The sequence below is a fragment of the Dermacentor variabilis genome, chromosome 4 (genome assembly GCF_050947875.1).
Source record: "Dermacentor variabilis isolate Ectoservices chromosome 4, ASM5094787v1, whole genome shotgun sequence".
NCBI classification, from domain to species: Eukaryota; Metazoa; Arthropoda; class Arachnida; order Ixodida; family Ixodidae; genus Dermacentor; species Dermacentor variabilis.
Window position 1 is genome coordinate 182887954 of NC_134571.1, and position 21824 is coordinate 182909777.

The 21824-nt window shown below is 44.1% G+C and overlaps 1 protein-coding gene across 1 annotated transcript in view; it reads left to right on the top strand.

Moving 5' to 3' along the window:
- LOC142578449 (putative 4-coumarate--CoA ligase 1) overlaps positions 1 to 21824 on the top strand; it is a 234005-nt gene that overhangs the window by 200507 nt on the left and 11674 nt on the right. Inside the window, exon 12 of the mRNA XM_075687831.1 lies at positions 4782 to 4957. Coding sequence (XP_075543946.1) covers positions 4782 to 4957 — 176 coding nt within the window. The remainder of the gene's footprint in view (positions 1 to 4781; positions 4958 to 21824) is intronic.

Consider the following 21824-nt stretch of genomic DNA (forward strand, 5'->3'; position numbering starts at 1 on the left):
CATCGTTCTCGACAGAAGTCGAGACATCGTTGCCCGTGAGCTGAAGGAAGCCTTCCACTTTAAAAGGAAGGGCCTTGAATGCGTAAGCGCACCATCAAGAATTCTGTATAAAAGTAAGATGTCATTTTTAGAAGCCCTTAGTTAGAACTGAGCATGTTGCTGCGCCGCCTGCGCCTGGTGAATATTCCTAATCCTTTAGTTTTTATGGAGTACTCCCTTACGGCAGTGTTTGTGTATCGCGTAACCATTATCATATATCGTCACTTGGCCCTGTACGCCACGTGTCATCTTCACGAACGTCACCTTCACAATCGTTCTATCGCCTTTTGCCTAGTTACCGTGTGATGTTTTGACAATGAGCGAGTTGCGCCGCCAATTTTGCGTATATATATTGTGTGTTTCTGTCAATAAAGCATCAGTTGTTAGTAAGCGCTCGTCCGTGTCTCTTCTTCTTGTGTCGGCTGTTTGGCGCTATAGTACTTCAGTAATATGCACCAACTAGCCCAACAAAAAGTTCTGCTCGAATATGTACGAGACCGATATATGCAAGCTATGCAAATCGGCTAGAGCCTCCCTTCAACACATGTTGGGAGGATCTAAAATATATCAAGACAAAATGGCAATGTCCCCGGAAAATCTATCGGTGCGGTGGTCGGCCACACTGCTCAGCTCAGGACTCCAAGATTAACTTCGTGCTGTTCATGGAGCCATGGAGGCCGTACGGGAGCAGCAGCTCCCAGTGGCTACCCCAGTCCGTGGCCTCCTAATTGCCAGATCCCAACTAAAGTTATCTCGCTCGCACTTATTTTGGCCCAGCAATCGGAGAAAGGGTGTAAGAGCATGATGACTTTCATTCGGGAAATTCTGTCCTAACATCCGTATCGTGCACACTGTTTGCTATCTTCCAACGCGAGGCGCCGCTGACCATGGTTGAGAGAGCATTCGTCCTTTTGTGCAAGGAGATACCGAGGGGCTTATTTACGTTTTACATTCCTTTACGTTGTGGAAATGTGACAGGCCTTTGCAAAACCCCTTCCCACAGAATTAGTTTGTGTCACCGGCGGGAGCAGCTTGCGAAATCTCTCTGTAGAATACTCAGCTTCTATTTCGCCGGCATGCCGCCACTGTCATAGTGTCTTGGTGCGTCACAGTTTTGCACCGTCGAGGCAGAAGAGGACTGCGAAGGGCTTCTTGAGCAAAGGTAGCTTCAGAGAAGCCACTCAGGCGCCCAAGCCAAGAAGGGCCGGTGCTTCTTCGTTGCTTCTAACGCATGCAGAGGAGGGGCGAGGGAGATGGCGCATGCTCCTCACTCCCTTCCCCTTGCTCAATTTGGAACACTCTCAAAGCATGGAGGTTCGTTCCGCTATCATAAGCGCGGGAGCAGTAATCGTTGTCACGTCTGCTAAGCGTGAAGAGGGGTGGCTGATCACTCCTAGCAGGCATGATCGGTAGTTGTAGAGGAATATCACGCTTAGCTTAAGCGTGCAAAAAATTGCAAATGCACACTTAGATAAGCTGATTTCCCTCATAACGTTTTTGGGCCATTGTTATACATTTGCTGCCATCCCCTTGTCTCAACTATGTTGTCATGCCATTGTCCTTATTCATTCGCTGCCATCCGATTGCTCTCCCATCATTGCCTTGCCACCGTCGTCACTGCGTCGTCATAGAGTCGAGGTCCCATTCATGTGCTGTTATACTCTCTACGGCATGCCGCAGTGGTCGTTCCATAGTCGTCATTCTAGCTTCGTCGACCCGTTTTTATCGTGCCCGCGTTGTTACGCTGTATTTTTGCCAACGTCATCTCTTCAGAAACGCTCACCCACTGTCGCCATGTCGTTGTCATCATATTGCCTTCGTCCTTCCACGGACGTCATTACTTCACCATCCTTCTGACATGATTATGCGTTCCTCATTCAATGACGATTCTTCCGGTGTTCGTAATATATCACCGTCATTACGTCGCCGTCAGATTGTCGCTGTAATGCACTGATTTCCACGTCGACATCATTATTCCAGCTTCGTAATCTTGTTATCGTACGGAACACGTCGCAATCCCACCACTTTCGTGCCGTGGTTCCCTTGCTCTCTTTGTTATACTATCGTCATTTCGGAATCGCCATCCGTAAGTCGTCACGCCGCCGTCATTAACATTTTCCCCGCTCCATCGACACCATTCCTTTGTCGTCTCTATATAATGGCCAGAGCGTCGTCCTCGTACAGTTGTCGTCTTGCCTTCATTATCATGGGCGACCTTAGGGAAGCGAGTGTCATACCAATGTGGGCGGATTCCAGAGAAAAAGTACGTCGTATATAGCAAAATCACCGGAAGTCTCTGAATGACTACAGATTACAAATAATCATGACTTCAGCTATACGGTGTGCCGCTGCATTGCTTCAATTCCAATTTAATTACCGTTTACATCCCCCATCATGAGACGACTTTTACGAAATCGTCTCTTCTTTTGTGTATGTGTTGCTTTAACAATGATAAACACCACAGTACTTCTTGATATATGCGCAGCAGTATGTATTTTTAAATTTTTTTAATTTAGCTCGCTATAGTTATTCAGTAAGCACTGCATCGTACAGTGCGCTTACAAAATATGTGTTAGATATTCGGCAGTGTGATAGAAGCCGTGAAGATTAGGTCCCCTGTACTATCATGTGATAATTGCTTCCACCGAAAGAGCTTGCGCAACAGGGGAGAGCTCGGAATGGGTCTTGCATGCAAGAACAGATGTAGGTATATATTTTTGGGTGCCGTTTTTTTTTTCTCAACAAAGCTGTATATGGGTGGGGGGGGTCTACGTTCTCAAAAACATTGAGTAGCTCTGTCGAGTCGTGTAGGTAGAGAATTTCTCCCCATATGTGGTCCGATGCCGAAGACGCGCAATACCGTGCCGACCCAAGGCGGTGGTGAAGCAGGCTTTGAGCATTCCACCAAGTTGCAAACACAGTTTAATATCTTACCTTCAAATACGACCCGTATCAGATATTAAGCTGATAAGAACAGGTAGCACACTTCCACGCGCATCAGCCACGTTCACGTTTGCACAGCCCTCTGTTTGCAGGCGGTCAAAGCGCTTGCGTATCTCCTTTCCTTTCCTTCCGCTCTACCCTGGTGGCGGTCTCATAAACGTGCTGCTGGCCAGAACAGCGAGGCACAAAGAAGTGCGAACCGTCCATCCGGCAAACTGGGAACGTTTCACCCGAGCAACGGCCAGGTTTCAGAGGGAGGTTACGGGGAAATAATTTTGTGTGTCCATTGTTATGTGTCACCACTTGTGGTTTTCGAATCACCTCACAACAACCACTGCACTACAGGACGTCGACCAACACGCCATCGTCTTCGCTACGGTGAATCGGTGTGTGCCTTCTCAGCCCGGTGAGGCGAGTATTTGATGTAAGTACCGACTTGGTTAGAAAAGGTGTCGTCCCACGTTTTGCAACACTACATGGATACGCATAACCCCCGCTGCCTTATAATCTTCCAAGGATCGTGGAGGAGCAACTAGTTGCACCTTGCCTTCCATTTATGTGCATGCGGCGTCTGAGGCACGCCAATGGACAGTTCGTCATTCAGGGGCGCACATACACAGCTTCCCAGGTCATCCGCGTTCAAAGTGTGGAATTGCACTGAAGTCTTTACGCGTGAGCGTCGGCCTATCTTGGCATCCCCTGAAACAATCTTGAAGGGGTAGGAGTTCATGTTGAGGAAGCGACGTTGTTGTACGAGTTCTTTTTTCTGTTGATAAAGCGCACGTTCTCTCACCGTATGTTAGGTGGACATCAAATGTGCAGTGCCATTATTGAGGGGTCAGGTATGAGTTTGGGAGTTTAACGGTTGAGGTTGTTGCAGTGGCTTGCTATCTTTCTCTACATAGGCACTATCGAAAAAGGCTCATCATGCTGATTCGGCTGGTGCGGTGCCAAAGACATTCACTTTTGCGCACGTGATTAGTGGAAGAAATGACGCTGGATGGGGTAATGGTGTTCCCTAAGCCATTCTGCAAATCGATTACAAAATACGCTCGGGATTGTGCTTGGTAAAAGTAACCCGACGCCATGGGATCTCGTTAAGGGAGAAAATAATTCCTGTTCTGCGCCGCTTTTCAACATGTGTCGCTGCAGAGGAGCGAGGACTGATAGTTGATTTCACAGGCGTGTGAAGACCGGCAGCTGCCGACAATGCCTCAATTGAAATGCTTCCGTGGTGGGACGAAATGCTGGGTCGCTTCCGTTGGGACGGGAGCAAGGAAGCACTGTCAAAGGTTGTGAACAATATGTTGTGTTGTTGGTCATGTATGATTCCACCGGAAGGTGTAGAAACTGACACAGGAGAGTTAGACCGAGCCTCTAAAAAAAACGGGCGCTAGGAGAGAGGAGCTTCTAGGAACAGCCCCTCCAGACGCTTTGCTATAGGAGAAATAAGCTCTTTCCTCTAGCAGATGCCGGCTCTTCCATCACGCTGCCATCGTGCGCTCGAGACAACAAGGGGCGCCATATTTGACGACTACTTATCAGCATCACATCTTTAACTCTAGTATATCATGCCAACCTTGTTAATTCCCAATGCAGGCTTGTCGTCTGAGGGACGCACCCTCTCACATACTCGATGATCGAAGTTTACATATGTCTTGTTTACAGTATATTAAGCATTTTATGCTGGTCTCCGCTTCATGACATGAGAACCGGTTCCCTTCAAGTTTATGTATGATACATGTGTTTTTCAGAAGTGTTCTTTTTTCACAGGTGGAGGGTTCTGCATGAACCACGAGGGGCGAGTTATTGGCGTTGATGGAGAGCTATGCCGCTGGATTCCAGCAGCACAATGTTGGTCCGGGGGACCGTGTGTGCACACAGCTGAAGAACAACGTGGAAAATTTCGCTGCCATGTATGGTTGTATCTTCACCAAGGCTACATTGGTTCTTGCGAAGAGTTCTCTCACAGAAAGTACGTGGAACATCAGCCATTAAAAATCTACCGTTTAAACATAAACATTTCTTCTGGTATTATCGCCTCTTCAAATACCACAAGGTGAGATAACGAGCTCCTGTGGGCACATTATTTTGTTAGTGCGAACTTGTGGGGTCAACACGTCTCGTTTATTTGTGCTACTACCGAAGGCTTTTCTTACCATATGCGTGCAAGTCATTCGCAGCTGCAAAGACCTACCACTGCAGTTAACTTCTAATATTGTTGAAAAAACAATTTCCAACTGTTCTGTGCATTTTGTTGTGGTTACCATAGGAATGTGCTGTAGACTGCTTTCAAGATTCAGTCCACGCATGTATAATCTGCTGTCTGGTGGCTTAGCGGTTATGGGGCGGTGCTGCTAAGCACGAGGTGGCGGCATGACATCCCGGCCGCCGCGACCGCGTTTCCATGGAGGCGAAATAGAAAAGCATCCCTGTCCTCTGCATTGGGGTTAGGTAATAACCCCCTGGTGGTCAAAATTATTCCAGAGTCGTTCACTACGGCGTGGCTCATACTCAATTCGTTTTTATGGAACGTAAAACCCCAGAACTCAATCGGACAAGTTTTTTTGCAACCAAGTCCTCGAGGAAGGGTGGTTCATAGGGTGAATAGCTAGATAGTCGCAATATTCGAAATGTTGTCTCCTAGTTGTTGCGGTCAAGGACACAGTAGCAAAACTGTCAATGACACAGCGAGCTTTTTATTGGGTGAACCTTAGCTCCCAAATAAAAGCTACTCCCAAAGTATAACGATAACGGCGAGCACATTCGGCGACCGCCGATAAGTTGACCTGCGGGACAAGCACGTTGGCTTTTAACGTGAGCCATGAAAGGTTCCAGGGTAATTGCTGGTGCCTGTGTGTCTTTCAGAAAGTACTACACAATTCCCGTAGCACATACAATGAGATTACACAACGTTCGGTGACAACAGACAACCGATAGAACCGTCGATAACATTCGAGAAACTTCGAATACATGTAGGTGCGTCCTGCGCTAAGCGACAATCTTCAACATTGGTTAGCCAGTGAAAAGCGCTCATCGCAGAAAGCTAAAGAAGTACACGATTGAGTATTATCACGAAGCGGCCGTCCAGTGCGTAACCACAGATACAGAAGAAAAACATTGTGAATTCGGACTCCATTGTACATAGGTCTCTAACTCCAAATGTAAATGAAGCCGTATATGAAATTACAGTGATCGCAGAAGCCGTCATTAAAAACGATGGCGGCTTCTATAGAGCTAGCATAGCTTAAGGATAAGGCAAAATCGCATCGGCATATGTGTCCCAGCTGGTCTTAAGGCCGGATGTGTGAAAAGCGGTGATGGATCATGGTTTAACGCGTTACGATCTACGCAGTGCCAGCGCGGCCGTGGCGCTCTATGCATTGCTGACGACGAGTGAGAGCCTTGCTGTGGAATGTGCCGATGCGTGTACCTTACAGACTGGAGAAGAAATCGTTGTGACTAGCTTATACATTCATCCCGGAATATCAAAGCGGGACCTTTAAGACTTTGCGATCGACACATTTGAGTGGATCTTCCCGATGGACGCTTATCCTATCGTCATTGTGGATGATTTTAACGTCGATGTGTCTCGTGCCAATGGAAACTTGTTCTGGACCTCAACTAATATAGCGCAACAAAGAAAAAACGAGATGGACGCAAGAACAGACACACCAAGCGCCAACTTTCAACTAACTTTATTGTACCACTGAATCGGTTTTATAAATGTTAAGCAGTGTAGACTGCCAATGCGCTTACATGAACACCAACTGCGCATTCGTGTAACATAGTTACGAGCCATATGATGCCCCCTCCAAGAAACTTAGTTCATGATCTGTGAGAGCCAGTGAAGGGACACTAACACACTTATCACCCAATTACGCAATCATCTGCGCTTCAGTTATTTCAAGGATGAGCTGGGTCCTGCCACGGGACACAATCGTGCATTCGTCCTCGTTAGGTTTGCAGCCATGATCGCGACAATGGATTGCTAAGAACACACCGCTGCCATTTCTTACGTTGCGATTTTCGCACAGCTAATCATTGAGGCAACGCTCAGTTTGCCCGATATATTGCTTCCCACATGAAAGCGGGCGATTTTAAAGCACCCGGTGGACACATTCGACAAACTTTTTGCGGTGATGCTTTCTGCACTCATCGGAGCGGACGGCATTTGGATCCGTCAACCGGCAAGGCTTGCCGAGCTTCAAGAAATCTGTTTGCTACGTTTTAGATGTAGTGCTGCCTTTGTCGGTATTAACTTTGCACTGTACTATACTTGGTGTGCAATGACTGCGCATTTCATTCTCCCACGTCTGCAGGAATTTCATGTGGAACAGTACTTGTCAGAAACCGTCATTTTGTGTTCGTTTGTGGTGGCACAGAGACCGGCAGAGTCGTGTTTCGCCATCTAAATGCCAGATTTCCTGCCAAATGATTTTGACGAATCAATAAATAAAAGTAAATATTCTTTTAACTACGCAAGGTTTCAAAACCAGACTGGCTTTCTATTCTGGGGTGACATAGATAGAGCCAGCCCTCCTGCATTAAAAAAATTGTTTGTGTGAAGCGCTCCATCCTTGGTATCCTTTGCAACGCTGCGCCATACTTTCGCATTGTAGGGAAAGTTAGAAAAAAGCGCACGCGCACACGCGGCCACACATCACCCTCATTTACGCCAAGCTTGCCTCGCTTTGTATCATTTAAACGTTTCGAAGCGAAAAAAAAAAGCGCGGCGTTTAGTTCGTCTGACTCGAACTCGCGAAAATACTAATCCGGGCTCACTCACGCTAAACATACTGCAATATAGTGCAACTTCGCTCCTGTACCGTTTCTGCTCGCAAAATAGATTCTGTCTAGTGCGCTTTGTCTTCAGTCTCCCGTGTTACTTCCCCGCAGGGAATCTGCGTCAGCAGGCGTCTGGTGTGTTGCGACACCACGTTCCACAGCACATGTAGTTTGGGCCCTCCCGCGTTTATCCGTGCGTGGCTTAGCCGTGTGTGGGGAATAGCGGATTTTGGGGGTTGAGCGGATGCTGAGTGTTGGGACCTTTAAGGCCCCTTGGCGGAGCCAACACACCCCTTTGGCATCGGCTTCACGTAGACAAAGCCACCGGACTGATTCACCGGTGGGAAACCGGTAGTTGCCTTTTCCTGTCTCTCTCTCTGCCCCCAACCTTCGTCTTTCTCTCACTTTCAATCATTCCTGTCCTATCTTTATTTTCCTTTACATCCAACTTTGCCTACAGTAAGGGTTACCCATACGCATTATATCCAGTCTTGGGTATATGCGTTTGGTTATAGCGGGGTTGTACTGCTGGGGTGCGCAGAACTTAACATTCCAGTCTCGTGTCGTCCCCTCTGGTTGAGTTTCAAGACGGGCCAGCCATCTCGTACTCACTTTTTGCTCAAGTATGCTCCCTGAGACGCCCGCGGCCGACTATGTAATGCTACGGGTCAGGCCGTATGTACCAAATCCTCTTTGCTAGTTCAAATGGCAGCGTTTCGGACACAGTTCGCAGAACTGCCGAGGCGTGCAGACATGTGCCAACATGAATTCCCGTGACCATGCCTCTGAAACGTGCGAAAATGCTCCACACTGTGTGAACTGTGATGGCGAGCACGCAGCTTACTAGTGGTAAAGCCCGTCCTGGAAGACAGGGAAAAAATAGTCACAATCAAAGTAAAGGAAAACATAACGTATAAAAAGGCTCGTCGGCGCTTGGCATACCTGCCAGCGAACAGCTTTGCAGAAGTGGTGCGTAAGGGGCGGTGCCACAACGTCTCCCGGTGGTCGTCCGGCCTACACATAGTGAGCTGGCGGTGGCGTCATCGGCCCCCTTGGCGGCTGCAGCTGGCGTTGCTCCGTCGCCACAGTAGAACGCGACAACGACCTCCGAGCTTGTGGCCTCAAAGATCTCTTCCGAAATTCACGCTGCTGGCTGAGGCTGCCGATGAGATAAAGAGCGCCCTCCCACGTCACTGTCGCCAGTCACGATGTAGCCGACCTTCTTCACCGAACGCACGCTTCAGAGCAGCACGATACCAGTGCGCTAACGCTTCGTCACGTGGATTTTTTCATCATTCGTGGGCTTCCTCTGCAACTCGGGAAAAAAAGGAATACGTGAGACGTATCGTAAGGGAAATAACTCGATTGGTGGTTTCTAAAGGTTCTCCACAAAGCTGCGCATCATACTTGGGGTTCTCGGCCAATAATAAATAAGTTGGTTAGTTAAACATATTTATTCCTGAGTTATGTGGAAAGCAAAAAAAAAATTGTCTGTGTTACTATAAGGTATTGCGAAAAGTATGCGTTCAGTTCCATTCGCGTCCGACGTGCCTTTCATTTTTATATTCTTGGCTCAAAATACTATGCTACGCAAGATGAGGTAGCGAAAGAAAGTGTTTATTGAATCTTTACAGGAGCATAATTCGATCACGATTGGACTATGGTGAAGTGCTATATCATTCTACCGCCCCGAGCGCTCTAAAGATGCTAGATCCAATCCGCCATTTGGGTATCCGTCTGGCCACTGGCGCATCTAAAACTACCCCTGTGGAAACCTCCACTCCACTCCAGTTCAGAGAACATACAGTTCCAGTTCTCACTCCAGTTTCAGAGAACATACATCAGCTTCTCCCCTTTTCTCAAAGTGAACTCTAATAAGGAACATCCGTGCTCCACAACCGTTAATGACTCGACGTGCGCTACACTTTTCCGTAATAGGCCCTCTTGTAATAGACCTTACTCACTGCGTGTGAGAGAACTTAGTGAAGAAATTGATGTCCCAATTCTCGAACATCGCTTAATGCCCCCAGCAACGCTATCACCGCCCAAGGATTGGCGGGTGATATAATGTGATGCATTTTTCTACAGGTCACAAAGCAGGCTTCTGAGCTTCAAATCGATATGCATTTCCATGAACTTCAATCGAAGTAGTCCTGCTTCGAATTCTACACAAACGCGTGAAAATCACATGCTGGCGTAACTTACGCTACTGTTGGTGCCTCTTTTTCTAAATGTGACGTATTGAACTCCCTAACAAGTATCTTTACTGCAGAAGCCTATGCAGTAGTACTGTCTGCGGTAAAACATAAATTGTAATTTGACAGAGCAATCATATTCACAGACTCGTTAAGTCGCGTAAAAGCAATAATGTATTTACGAAAGCCTACAAATCATGTTTTTATGGAACGTTGCTCAATCTTGTCTAACATATATTTATATCGTAGGCATGTAGTGATATGCCGGATTCCTGGCCATAGAGGAATCGAACGAAATGTGCTTGCCGACGAAATCGACAAATGAACAGCATCCCAAGGTATTCGTTCTGCTGCTGTCCTTGCCAGATACCATGAGGCCTTTCTTACGAAAGAAAGTGCGAAGCCACTGGCAAAGCTTGTGGGATGCTTAAGCGACAACTCAGCTTCACGTGATTAAACCGAAGTTAGGTTTCGGGCCTTCGGCTGCGAAAACACAAAGAACAGATGTCCTATTCGCTAGACTCAGAATAGGGGACACATTTGGCACTCATGACTTTCTATTGACTGGTAACGAGCTTCGAAACTGGGGTAGATGTGGTGACAGACGGACTTCTTCGTGAAGTGTCACGGAGCCGGGAGAGACAGGAACAAATATTTTTCGCTTGCATACCGCTATCGTGTCCCCCTTCCTCCGGCTGTGCTTCTTGGTGGAGAACCGCTTCTTAAGACCGAAGCAGCCCTCGATTTCTTGAATGATGTCGTGCTACATCTTATAAGCCCATTAAATTTGTAGCACATCCCCTTCGTAGATGATGCCGCTTTGACAGTTGTTTTGTATAACACATTATTTGTTTTTGAAGGGCTCTTGTGAGGCGGTAGTGCTCTAGACTATTTTAGCATCTTACACATTTTGTATATTGCAGCACTCTTTTGCAATGGATTTTAAGCATATTCGTACACGTCGTTAGTCATTGCCTTCATATTAATACACATATATATTATGCAATTCATAGCGACTATTGTAGGTCCCTTTACAGCCACATTACAGGAACTTCACAGAACTCATATATCCACTGTGAACTCATTAAGACTGGCATGCTGCTCTTTCGCCATACCTAGCCCTTGCACCACTAAGCATTCCACATTCATCCATACCCATATAACTTGTTTAGGTCCACAAATGAAATAAAACTCGCTCAGATACACTCACAAAGTATATTTCTTACTTAAGGCTCTCTGACTCAGGTTCACTGAAATTATGCTCAACCTTGCTCACTCACAATCAAACTCATGCGTTGATCGGAGTCTGAGTTGACTGACGGGTGAGATTGCCGATACCTGAAAGGCGTAGACCACTAAGTCCAAACAAGGCCATTTCGCGCCTTCTGTTACTATTATTACTGAAAAAAAATTTCTAGCTTAATTTAGCGGGACTTTGGTAATATGACATATTTTGAAAAAGGTAGCACGTTTTCACTTTCTGCCGAATATAAATAAAAAGTCAAGTGCAGTTCTTTTAGAACAAAGAATTTCATTTTATATGGAAGGCAGAACTCTTTTTCACCTAGTCGATAATTCTTAGTCTGCAATTGATCAGAAAAAATCAGTGCGTTATATGTGAACAGAAAATCCGCACTCAGAATGCTCTTATGAAAGAACGGCAGCATAGATTTCAATGCGATTAGCATTATTTGGCTGCTTCACGTATTTTGAGTCTATCTATCTATCAGCCTCCTACACCAAACCAATGGGCGAATGTGTCTACCTACTTGTGCTATTAAATGTGTGGCCATGCTACAATCGTACACATTTTATCATCGTCATTACTGCTCCTTCATCTCTTTCACGTCGTACTATAGTCATCAAGCCTTCTCACCCGACAGAGTGACCCAAGTTGTTGTATAGATAGCGCCACTAGGTATGTGTGCGATCATGATGGCATCTTGGCCATTGTGTAGTAGTCATATTGCAGCTTTGTCACCTGAATCTCGTCATGTCATCGTTGTCATACAGTCGTCATTTGTTGTTGCACCACCGTTACGGCAGCGTATTCGTCAATCAATCGTCCTCATTCAAGATTCGCGTGTGGTTCTTGTCATCTCGTCATCACGCCTTCTACTCCCACCCAGTGGTGCATGTCTAACAGCTGGGGTCACTAGGCATGTGCTCGTAGTGATTATGGCCTCGAGGAAGTTCCAACTTTGTCCTTTTTCAGCTAACCATCATCACGCAGTAACTGCTACGCCATCTTCGTCATCCAGTGATCGTGCATTAGTCGTCACACCGAGGTCTTGATTTTGCAATGGTCACCCCATTGTCGTTACACTAATATTGTCATGCGGCTCTCGGCATGCCATCACTGTCGCGCTATCATTCTCGCACAGTTATCATCACACCATTGTCGTTATGCTGTCGTCCTCACATGGGAATTTTGCATCGCCATCACTTCAGCAGCGTCAGCCCATTGTGTTTATAGCGCCTTTGTCGTTTCATTGACAAGAATTTCTCCAGTGTATAACAATCATACTGTTGTCATTCAATCGTGATTATGCGATCGTTGGCGTATTGTCGTCGTAAGATAGTAGCTATTATACACCCATTTAGGCCCCTCATTTTCATGACTTTGAGAATCGATCATCTCATCGCTGTAGCTTTGTTATCCCATTCTCGCCCTGCTACCATCTTCACGCCATGGTCCCCGTAAAAGCTACATAATACAGTCGTTGTCACGCCATTTGCATAGTACGATCGCCGTTATCCCGTAGTCCTGCTGGTTTTGCACAGCACTCCTCCTTCTGCAGTCCTCATAGAGTCGCAGTTATACCGTCGTTGCCGTACCGTCGTCGCGCTGCCTTCGTGATCCCTTTACCATCGTCATTCAACACTTACACATCCAAATCTCATCGTGCCATTGTCTTCATACCATTTTCATCATTCGCCATCGTCTCGCTATAATTTACCATAGCCATCATTTCAAGTTCAGCTTCACATTGCCCTCTTCGTCGATCCATCGATGCCATTCCTTGTTCGTGATTTCATCTTAATCGCACCGTCATCATGTATTTTTGAATATGTCGCCGTTGTAGTGCCATCGCCATGGTTCCATCGCCGTCAGTCATTCGCTATCATGCATCCCTTTTCCTACGGGAACTGACATTCCGTTGTGATTGTGAAATGGTCGTCATTGCAGTTTTCTGGTCTCGTTGCCATACCATCGCCGTCACGCCGTCGTCGTCGCACACGCGTGCTCATCTCATTGCCCTGGTGTCTTCGCCTTCGCACTGTCGTCGTAATACCATCGCGATCATAAAAACATTCAAATTTTATCGTCCTCATGCCGTCGTCGCTATTGTCGTTTTATCTATGTCATTCCATCTTCATCCTTGCACCATCGTAACTGCGTTGGCGTCATGTCATTTTATTCATGCAGCCCTACTCATAGTCGCCCTTGACAAGCGAGTGAAATAATAAAGTCAGATGATATGAGAGTATTCGTCTATAGCCGAAGCAGCGAATGTTTCAGAATGAATAATTTTCTCGTTCTGACTAATGACCAGATTGTCGTTATGTTCATATTTATGTAACACAAAACATGACTTTGCACCACGATTGCTCAATCGTTATGTATGCCGCCCCCCCCTCTCGCAATAGTTCTTCTGGAGCCAGGGAGGTGTGTGAAATAAATAAATAAATAAATAAATAATTAAATTAAGCGTTACTTACAGAACAGGATGTGTCGCTGCCTTTTAGTATGGTAATCACAATCCCGTCGACAGTCATTGCTAGATCAGTTTTGCCCTAATGTCTTCTATCTAGCATCTGACGGCCTACCTTGTGGCCCAAGTTCTATCGTAGGCCGCTACAATTGTTCTCGTGGTCTGAAAATCATAGGCATTCCAGCTTCGTCACCCAACTCTGGTCATTCCATCGTCATCACTGCGTTTAGGTCGACCCATTCACCCAAGCTGTATAATAGCACACGACAATAGCAATGTGCTTGCAGACATTTTGCCGTCGTGGCCTTTGCATCATTGTCATTCCAGCTTCGTTATTCATTCTCGTCATGCCATCGTCGTGACACACTTGCTCGTGAGATATTCGTCTTTACACAGTCGTTGTGGTAACGTCTTTGTCATTTGATCATAGTCACTTGAGATCTCTCATCCGATTGTTGTCGCGACGTCGTCATACCATCGTAGCCAAACAGTCATCGTCATGCCATAGTCGTCATACTCTCGTCATCATCCCATTGTATCTTCGCCGTTGTGGTGCATGCGATCGTCGTCTACAGTGGTCGCCATGCATTCATTGCCACGCCTTTCTTGTGATGCTGTCGTGGTCCCTGCATCACCGTTATTATAAATTCATGGCGTCACTCTCGGCATGTGGTATTCATTACTCAGTGATCTCATCGTCGTCATCACTGCGCAGGCATCCTTACAGTGTCGTCCGGGCATCATGGCAATACCGCCTTCGTTGTTCCAAAACATCATCACTTCTTCGGAATTCGATCGTAATTATGATGTCGTCATTAAATTGTGATTTTAATCCGCCGTAGTCTTGTGCATTGCTTTGTCGCCATACATGCGTTGGCATGCCATCGCGGTACTTCTATTATCGTCGTTACAATTTCTTCATACAGTTGTCCTCAACGTCATGGTCACGCCTTCTTCTTCGTAGAGGCGTCCTGATACACTTGTCGTCATTCTATTGTCTTCATGCCTCAATGCGGCCCCACTTTAGTGATTATATTATCGTCATCATTTCAGGATTATCACCTCAATGTCGTCATGCCGTCTTCGACATGGCGTCTTCGCAGTTCCATCGACATCCATCCTTGGCCAATTTATTATCGTCACTATCTCATTTTCGTTGAGCCGTTGTTATGCCTGGTTGATCATCGTGACCTCGGCAAGCAGTGTCAAGCAAAGTGGGCCAATACCAGAGGCAGTCCATGTCGCATGCAGCCAAAACAAGCAGTTCTCAGAATCGCCGATACCAGATTGTCAATTAACATATCTTAAGTTTTCAACAGTTTAGTGTGTCTTTACAGGGCCGGAATGTTAATATCATTACCATCGACAGCCATCGTGACGTGAGTTCTACCACTACATCTTTTTTCGCGAATGCCCGTTAACTGCTTATAGCTTAAAAAAGGAGCATCAGGTGGTTGCCGCAGGAATGAATGTGGTGCTTTCGCCAAATATATCCCTGCAGGTATAACACATTGGTCTAGGCTAGTCTCGCGGATGTGTTTATTTTGTTATCTCTTTCGTGCATGCTTAACAGTCCTGCAATATTAGTCACAGTGGCAATAAGGCAGCTACAATTTAACCTCACAATATGGCGGAACGGATAAGAAATTGTGCAGGGTCATTACCTCTTTAGGTTATAGCGAATGTGCGAACTCTTAAGGTTACAGAATTACCACCACCTTAATATGTTATGGCACAATGTTACCAATACTGTACGTAGACAACATCTTTATTGTTGAATAACAAGACAGAATCCTTTCGCAAACTGTTATCTTAACTGAAACTGTCCTGACTAATTTTCATAATGTGTGACGAGGCTAGGAAATATGAACTTCACAATAAAAAAAATTCACAATCTTCATCTATTCCTGATTTTCTGGGTGAACTCTGCATATTTAAAAAAAATCTCTTGAGCATAAGCAAGTCCTAATTGTCGGTGATATTGACATCAACTTACTTGATGTCGACAACGGAAGTGTAGCAACTTATACAGAGTGTCTTGCTGGTTTCGGACAGGACTCATTAATTATCTCTCTTACTAGGTGTTCTACGCGTGGTACCAGCGCGCTTCTTGACCACGCTCTTACTAATGTCGCACCAACTCGAAACTATGGTGGCATAGATATGCAGATCACAGACAATTTCACAATATTCGTCTCCTTTGAGGCCGAAATACCTCAGCCGAAGCCTTGCTACTTTTCCTCCAAGTTTGACCGAGACAGTTTTGTTAACAATATTACAAGCGCTGATTAGTCTGCAATGAACTCCCTGTATGATGAATTCTTGTTCCATCGTTCTACAGGCCGTTCGTGCTAACACCACTACCGTCCTATGCAGGAAACATCTTAAGTTTCCCGGTAATACTTGGGTAACGAGAGCTCTAATGACTAGTATGAGAAAAAAAGAGAACCTATACAAAAAGACTAAAAAGAAACCTTTAATGTACGCTTAGCGGCACGCAACAAAAATTATTGTAACATTCTGAATAACTTGCTAAAGAAGTCTTAACGACAGTATTACGAAAATGAATTTTCTAAACACAAGAACAATCCTCAAGAACACTGGCAACTGCTTAATGCGTTCATGAACTTACCTATGGCAAGTAATACTGCTGATAAATTAAACTACAACAATAAAACTCATACTTATTCTTCTAGCATAGCAAATAGTTTCAGTGACTACTTCTACAATAAATACAGGAGTCGTCCTATGACTACTACTTATCCCATTTATCGCTGCAATCATTCTTTTTTCTCTTTCCCGTAACTGCGGATGAGGTAGGTTCCATGGTAGTATCTCTAAAGAATTCTAGCCCTGGCTTTGATATTTCTGTATTTCATGTAAAACTTGTTGCACTGCTTATTTATGATGCACTTTGTATTAAAATTATTTTTTTAAATGTGGTATTCTTCCCACTTTGCTTAAAAGGGTTAAGATTATTCATGTACACAAAGAAGGTGATAAAACGGAGGTGTTTAACTATCGTCCTACTTCTATTCTGTCGTCGATTAGTAAAGTGGTTGAGAAGTTATTTTGTAAGTGCCTAAGTAATTACTTAAAAAGTTATATTGATGCAATCCTCTCAACTTGCTTTTCGCGCTGACAGTTCGACTAACATAGCTTTAATATCCCTAACCGACTACAATCGTCACTCGATTGATACGGGTAACTTCGTTGGTTCTGTACTCTTGGACTTCACTAAAACTTTCCATATAATTAATCTTAACATACTTTCAACTAAGCTAGAAGCCCTGAGAATTACCGGTTAAGTACTAAAACTCCAAAAAGTTACCTATGTGAGAGAGAACAAACAACTTTTTTGGAGGTGCTTATTCTGATAGTAAAGTTATTAACCAAAGTGTACCACAAGGCTGCATACTAGGTCCCTTATTATTCTCTATTTATATTAATGATTTACCCACTTGTCTTAAGAGGAAGCTTTAGCTCGGGCCCAACTCCGACGCGGCCTATTCAAATACATGTAAAACGCAAAAACGTTTTTATTCGATAACCCTTGGACCTATTTTATTGAAATTTGTCGCATTTGAAAGAGAAAGTTAAATTCTAGTGACTGTTGGAAGCGGAATTTCGATTTAGGGCTTTGATTTTCTTAAAACGATTTTCAAATATTTGACCGTTTGAAAAAAATAGAAGCACGAAGTTTACAAATTCATAGCTCTGCATCAAGAATCGATATCGCGGTTCTGTAAACGGCATCCATTAGATCATTCAAAGCGGACAAATTTAATATGTCATTTTACGTGAATTTGTTACGTTGGTCTATATGTCTATATGTCTTACGTGAATTTGTTACGTTGGTTACAACGGTTTTGCAAAAGTTGTATTTCCCTATGAATAAATTTTTTTATATTCATGTGTAACATATCAATTTTGTCCGCTTTAGATGTACTATTAGATGCAATTCACAAAATTGTATTATGATTTTTTGTGGTTAAGTTACAGAGTTGTAAACTTGATAGTTTCATTTTTTGTAAATTTTCAATTTTTGTCAATTTTTCATAAAATATTGACGATCTAACTCAAAAATTCGAAATCAACAGTCACTAGATTTTAAGTGTGTCTTTTAAATGCAACAAACCTCGTCAAATTTGGTGCAGTGGTTGCCGAGAAAAACGAATTCTCCTTTTACATGTATTTAGATAGGAGCACTCGAGCTAAAGCTTCCTCTTAAGCCGGCACATTGTGTACTATACGCAGACGATATTACTATCTCGTTGCGTAACAATTCTATAACAACCTTAATCCTTAAAGTAAACAATAGCTTGACCATACTGCTGCTTGGTGTTCATCCAAACAATTACTTGTCAATCCTTCAAAAACTCGGCTCATGATTTTTTTATCTAGCCAAAGAATACTAACTGGCTTACCTGAGATAACTCTAGATGGTCATCACATTCCCATCTCCGACTGTGTATCATTTTTTGGTGTCAAATTAGATTCTAACCTTAAGTTTTCTCAACAAATTTCCTTCAATAATAAAAGGGTACCTTCGGTATTAGGGCATTAATCAAATCAAGACCTTACTACAGTAAAGAATTATTAGCATTATATTTTGCCTTCATTCACAGTCACATTAATTATGGCATATCATAACTGTCATATCTCATCTGTCATAACTGTCATAACTGCCATCTCATAATTGTCATATCTCATCTATTCAGCACTTACAAGACCAAACAATACGCACTGTCACTAACAGCGAGCTTTTTACGAGCGCTACTCCTCTACTTCGTGAAAGTAACATCCTTCTTGTAACGAACATGTTCAAATATCACCTAATAATTATGTTTTATAAATTACTTACTAAACAGCTCTCATACCAATTCATTGATTCCAGGCACCTCATCACTAACAATGATACCAGGTTTGCACATAGCTCTAATTTTCCACTACCTATGGTTCATTCTAACTATGGAAAAATGACATCATCATTCACTGCTATAAAACTGTGGAATGGTTTACCCGTTAGCTATAAATATTCACCCTTTCATACATTTAGTCATGCTCTTAAGCTGTTTTATATGTTTAGCTAAATTTACGTCATTCATTACACTATATTTGTCATTTGTATGTACTGACAGTTTTTTATGCAATGCAGGCTTATATAAACACAATTTGTTTTCATTTATATTATTTTTTATGTTGCATTTTCGCGATTGTGTTCATTTGCTTTAGTTACCTTGCTCTTCTTTAATACATCTGTACATTATTATTAACCGAGGGTCCCGTCGCAGTCTTTGACTTTGGGACCATCGTCTGTATATTGCATCTTTCAAATGCATTGTATATAAAGAATAATAAATTGAAACTGAAACCCCGCTCTTACACTCTCGCTGTTAACGTCCTCAATTATTTGTTGTAACTCGCCTGCAATCTTGCTGAATAGAACAATGTCATTCGCAAACCGAAGGTTGCGGAGATATTCGCCGTCGACTTTAATACGAAGCCTTCCAAGTTTATTCGCTTGAATACTTGTTCTAAGCACCCTGTGAATAGCATTGGGGAGATTGTGTCTCTCTGTCTGACCCCTTTCTTTATAGGTATCTTCAGGCTTTCATTGTGTACAATTAAGGTAGCTGTAGAACCTGTGTGGATGTTTTCCAAGGTATTTACGTAAGGGTTCTGTATTCCTTGACTACGTAATGCCTCTATGACTTCTGGTATCTCTACTGGGTTAAATGCCTTTTCCTAATATATGAAAGCCATATTGTCTCCCCTATCTTTTATGAAACCGACTGGTATTCTTTCTTCTGCTGCCGTTCTTCCTCTTTTTATGTCTTGCAAGGCCCTTCTGCCCTCATCGCTAGCTATAGGAGGAGTTTCTGTATCATGTACATTACTGTTTCTAATAGAGATATCCTGACTCTTCTGGGTGCTGTACAGGTCAGTATAGACTTATTCCGCTGCTTTTACGATATCTTTGAGATTGTTGATGATATTACCCTGCTTCTCTTTCAGTGCATACATCTTGGTTTGTCCTGCGCCAAGTTTCCTTCTCACCGATTTCAGGCTGCATCCATTCTTACGGTTTCTTCAGTCTTTCTGACGTTATAATTTCGAATATCCCTTATTTTCGCCTTGTTGATCAGTTTTGACAGTTCCGCGAATTCTATCCTATCTCTTGCGTTGGACGCTTTCATTTTTTGTCGTTTCTTTATTAGGGCCTTTGTCCCTTGAGGGAGCTTGCCTACTGGTTGCCTTGGTACCTTGCCTCCCTCTTCAATCGCTCCTTCTGAAGCCAACCTAGTTACGGTTTCATTCATTAGCCCTATGTCATCATTATCTCTCTGTTCTAAGGCAGCATATTTATTGGCAAGTACCAGCCTGAATGTGTCTTCTTTTACCCTTACTGCCTCCAAGTTGACGTGTTTCTTCTTGACCAATTTGGCTCTTTCGGTCTACAAATTGAGGTGAATCCTAGCCCTCACTAATCTATGATCACTGTACTTTACCCTACCTATCACTTCCACATCCTACACAATGCTGGAATGAGCAGAAAGTATGAAGTTACTTTCATTTCTTGTTTCACCATAAGGCTTTTCCAGGTCCACTTTCGGTTGCTACGCTTCCTGAAAAGGTGTTCATTATTTGAAGTTTATTCCTTTCTGCGAATTCTACCTCCATCTCTCCTCTAGCGTTCCTGGAATCGACGCCGTAGTTGCCATTTGCTTGTTCACCAGCCTGCTTTTTCCCCACTTTTGCATTGAAGTCGCCCATTACTACAGCATATTGAGTTTGCAGCTTTCTCATCGTTCATTCAAAGTCTTCATAAAACTGATCTACTTCTTCGTCATCGTACTGGATGTTTGAGCGCAGGCTTGTACTACCTGTAATCTATAACTCTTATTAAGTTTGATTACGACTACAGCTACCCTCTCATTAATGCTGTAGAATTCGTCAATGTTGCCTGCTATGTCCTTATGTATTAGGAATCCTACCCCGTATTGCTTCTTATCTAGGAGACCTCCATAGAAGAGGACCTGTCCGTTATTCAGCATTGTATAAGCCTCTCTAGTTCTTCTAATCTCACTAAGGTCAATGCTATCCCAAACAATGTCTGATAATTCCTCAAGGAGTCCTGCTACGCTAGCCTCGCTCGAGAGGGTTCAACAACCTTGCAACAGTAAGTCCGTATTGCCGGCCTGTCCGGATCCAGATATTCTTAGCAGCCTCTGCTGCGTTACAGGTGTGACCACCGCCTGGGTCAGGTGCTCCGCAGCTGCTGGGGACTGAGCGGCATTGGGTAATTGAGTTAGCCATTTCAGTGGGGGTGGCTGAATTCTGCACCAGGGAGGCCAATTCCTGACCTGGTGAAGCAATGTCTTGTTGAAGCTTTGTGGCCTTTCCTATTTTGGTTGTACCTGGATTAGGTACAACCGCACTCGCACTCGACCTCTTGTGCCGGTGACACGCGTCACTCCAAGCTTGCAGAAGTTGTGCGCCGGAGGAGGTGAATTTGACGCTCACAGTCATTATAAAAAACTTATAGTGGGATTCGAACTTCCGACTATGGCAACCGAGCATTCGCCATAGGTCAGTCAGATAATCCCACAGGCGGGGAGGCTACCTTATCGTCGACAAGTACCGGCCCGAGGGCACTACATGCGTGCAAAACGTTTGCTTTGTCCGCGATAGAAGTGATTAGAAGTGTTGTAACTTCACACAAAGTGATTTCTAAACGACTCCGGCCTCGTAGTTCCGGAGTCGCACGTGCGCAGTGGACACGGCGCAGTATTGCTTAATGGTTCCAACATCGTGGTTTCGGAGTCACTCGCACGCAAGTGGCCATGAATGCGGCTGCATATACGATACATTTTCGGCGAACTTGAACAATACTTAGATGTAGTGTAAAAAAATGAAATGAGAAGAAATGAAAGAAATAAACTTTCAGCACTTACCGTAATTTGACTAGTAGCGAACAAAGCGAACCAATAAACAACTGTTTTCCACTCATTCGTTATCTTAATTTTTGATATATACACTATATGTTACTTGGTCAACTACTTTTGGTGAAATATGACGTAAAATATAAGCAACGCCACCTCAAACTATTTTTTCCGTTGGGCAATGGTCTCGCACAAAT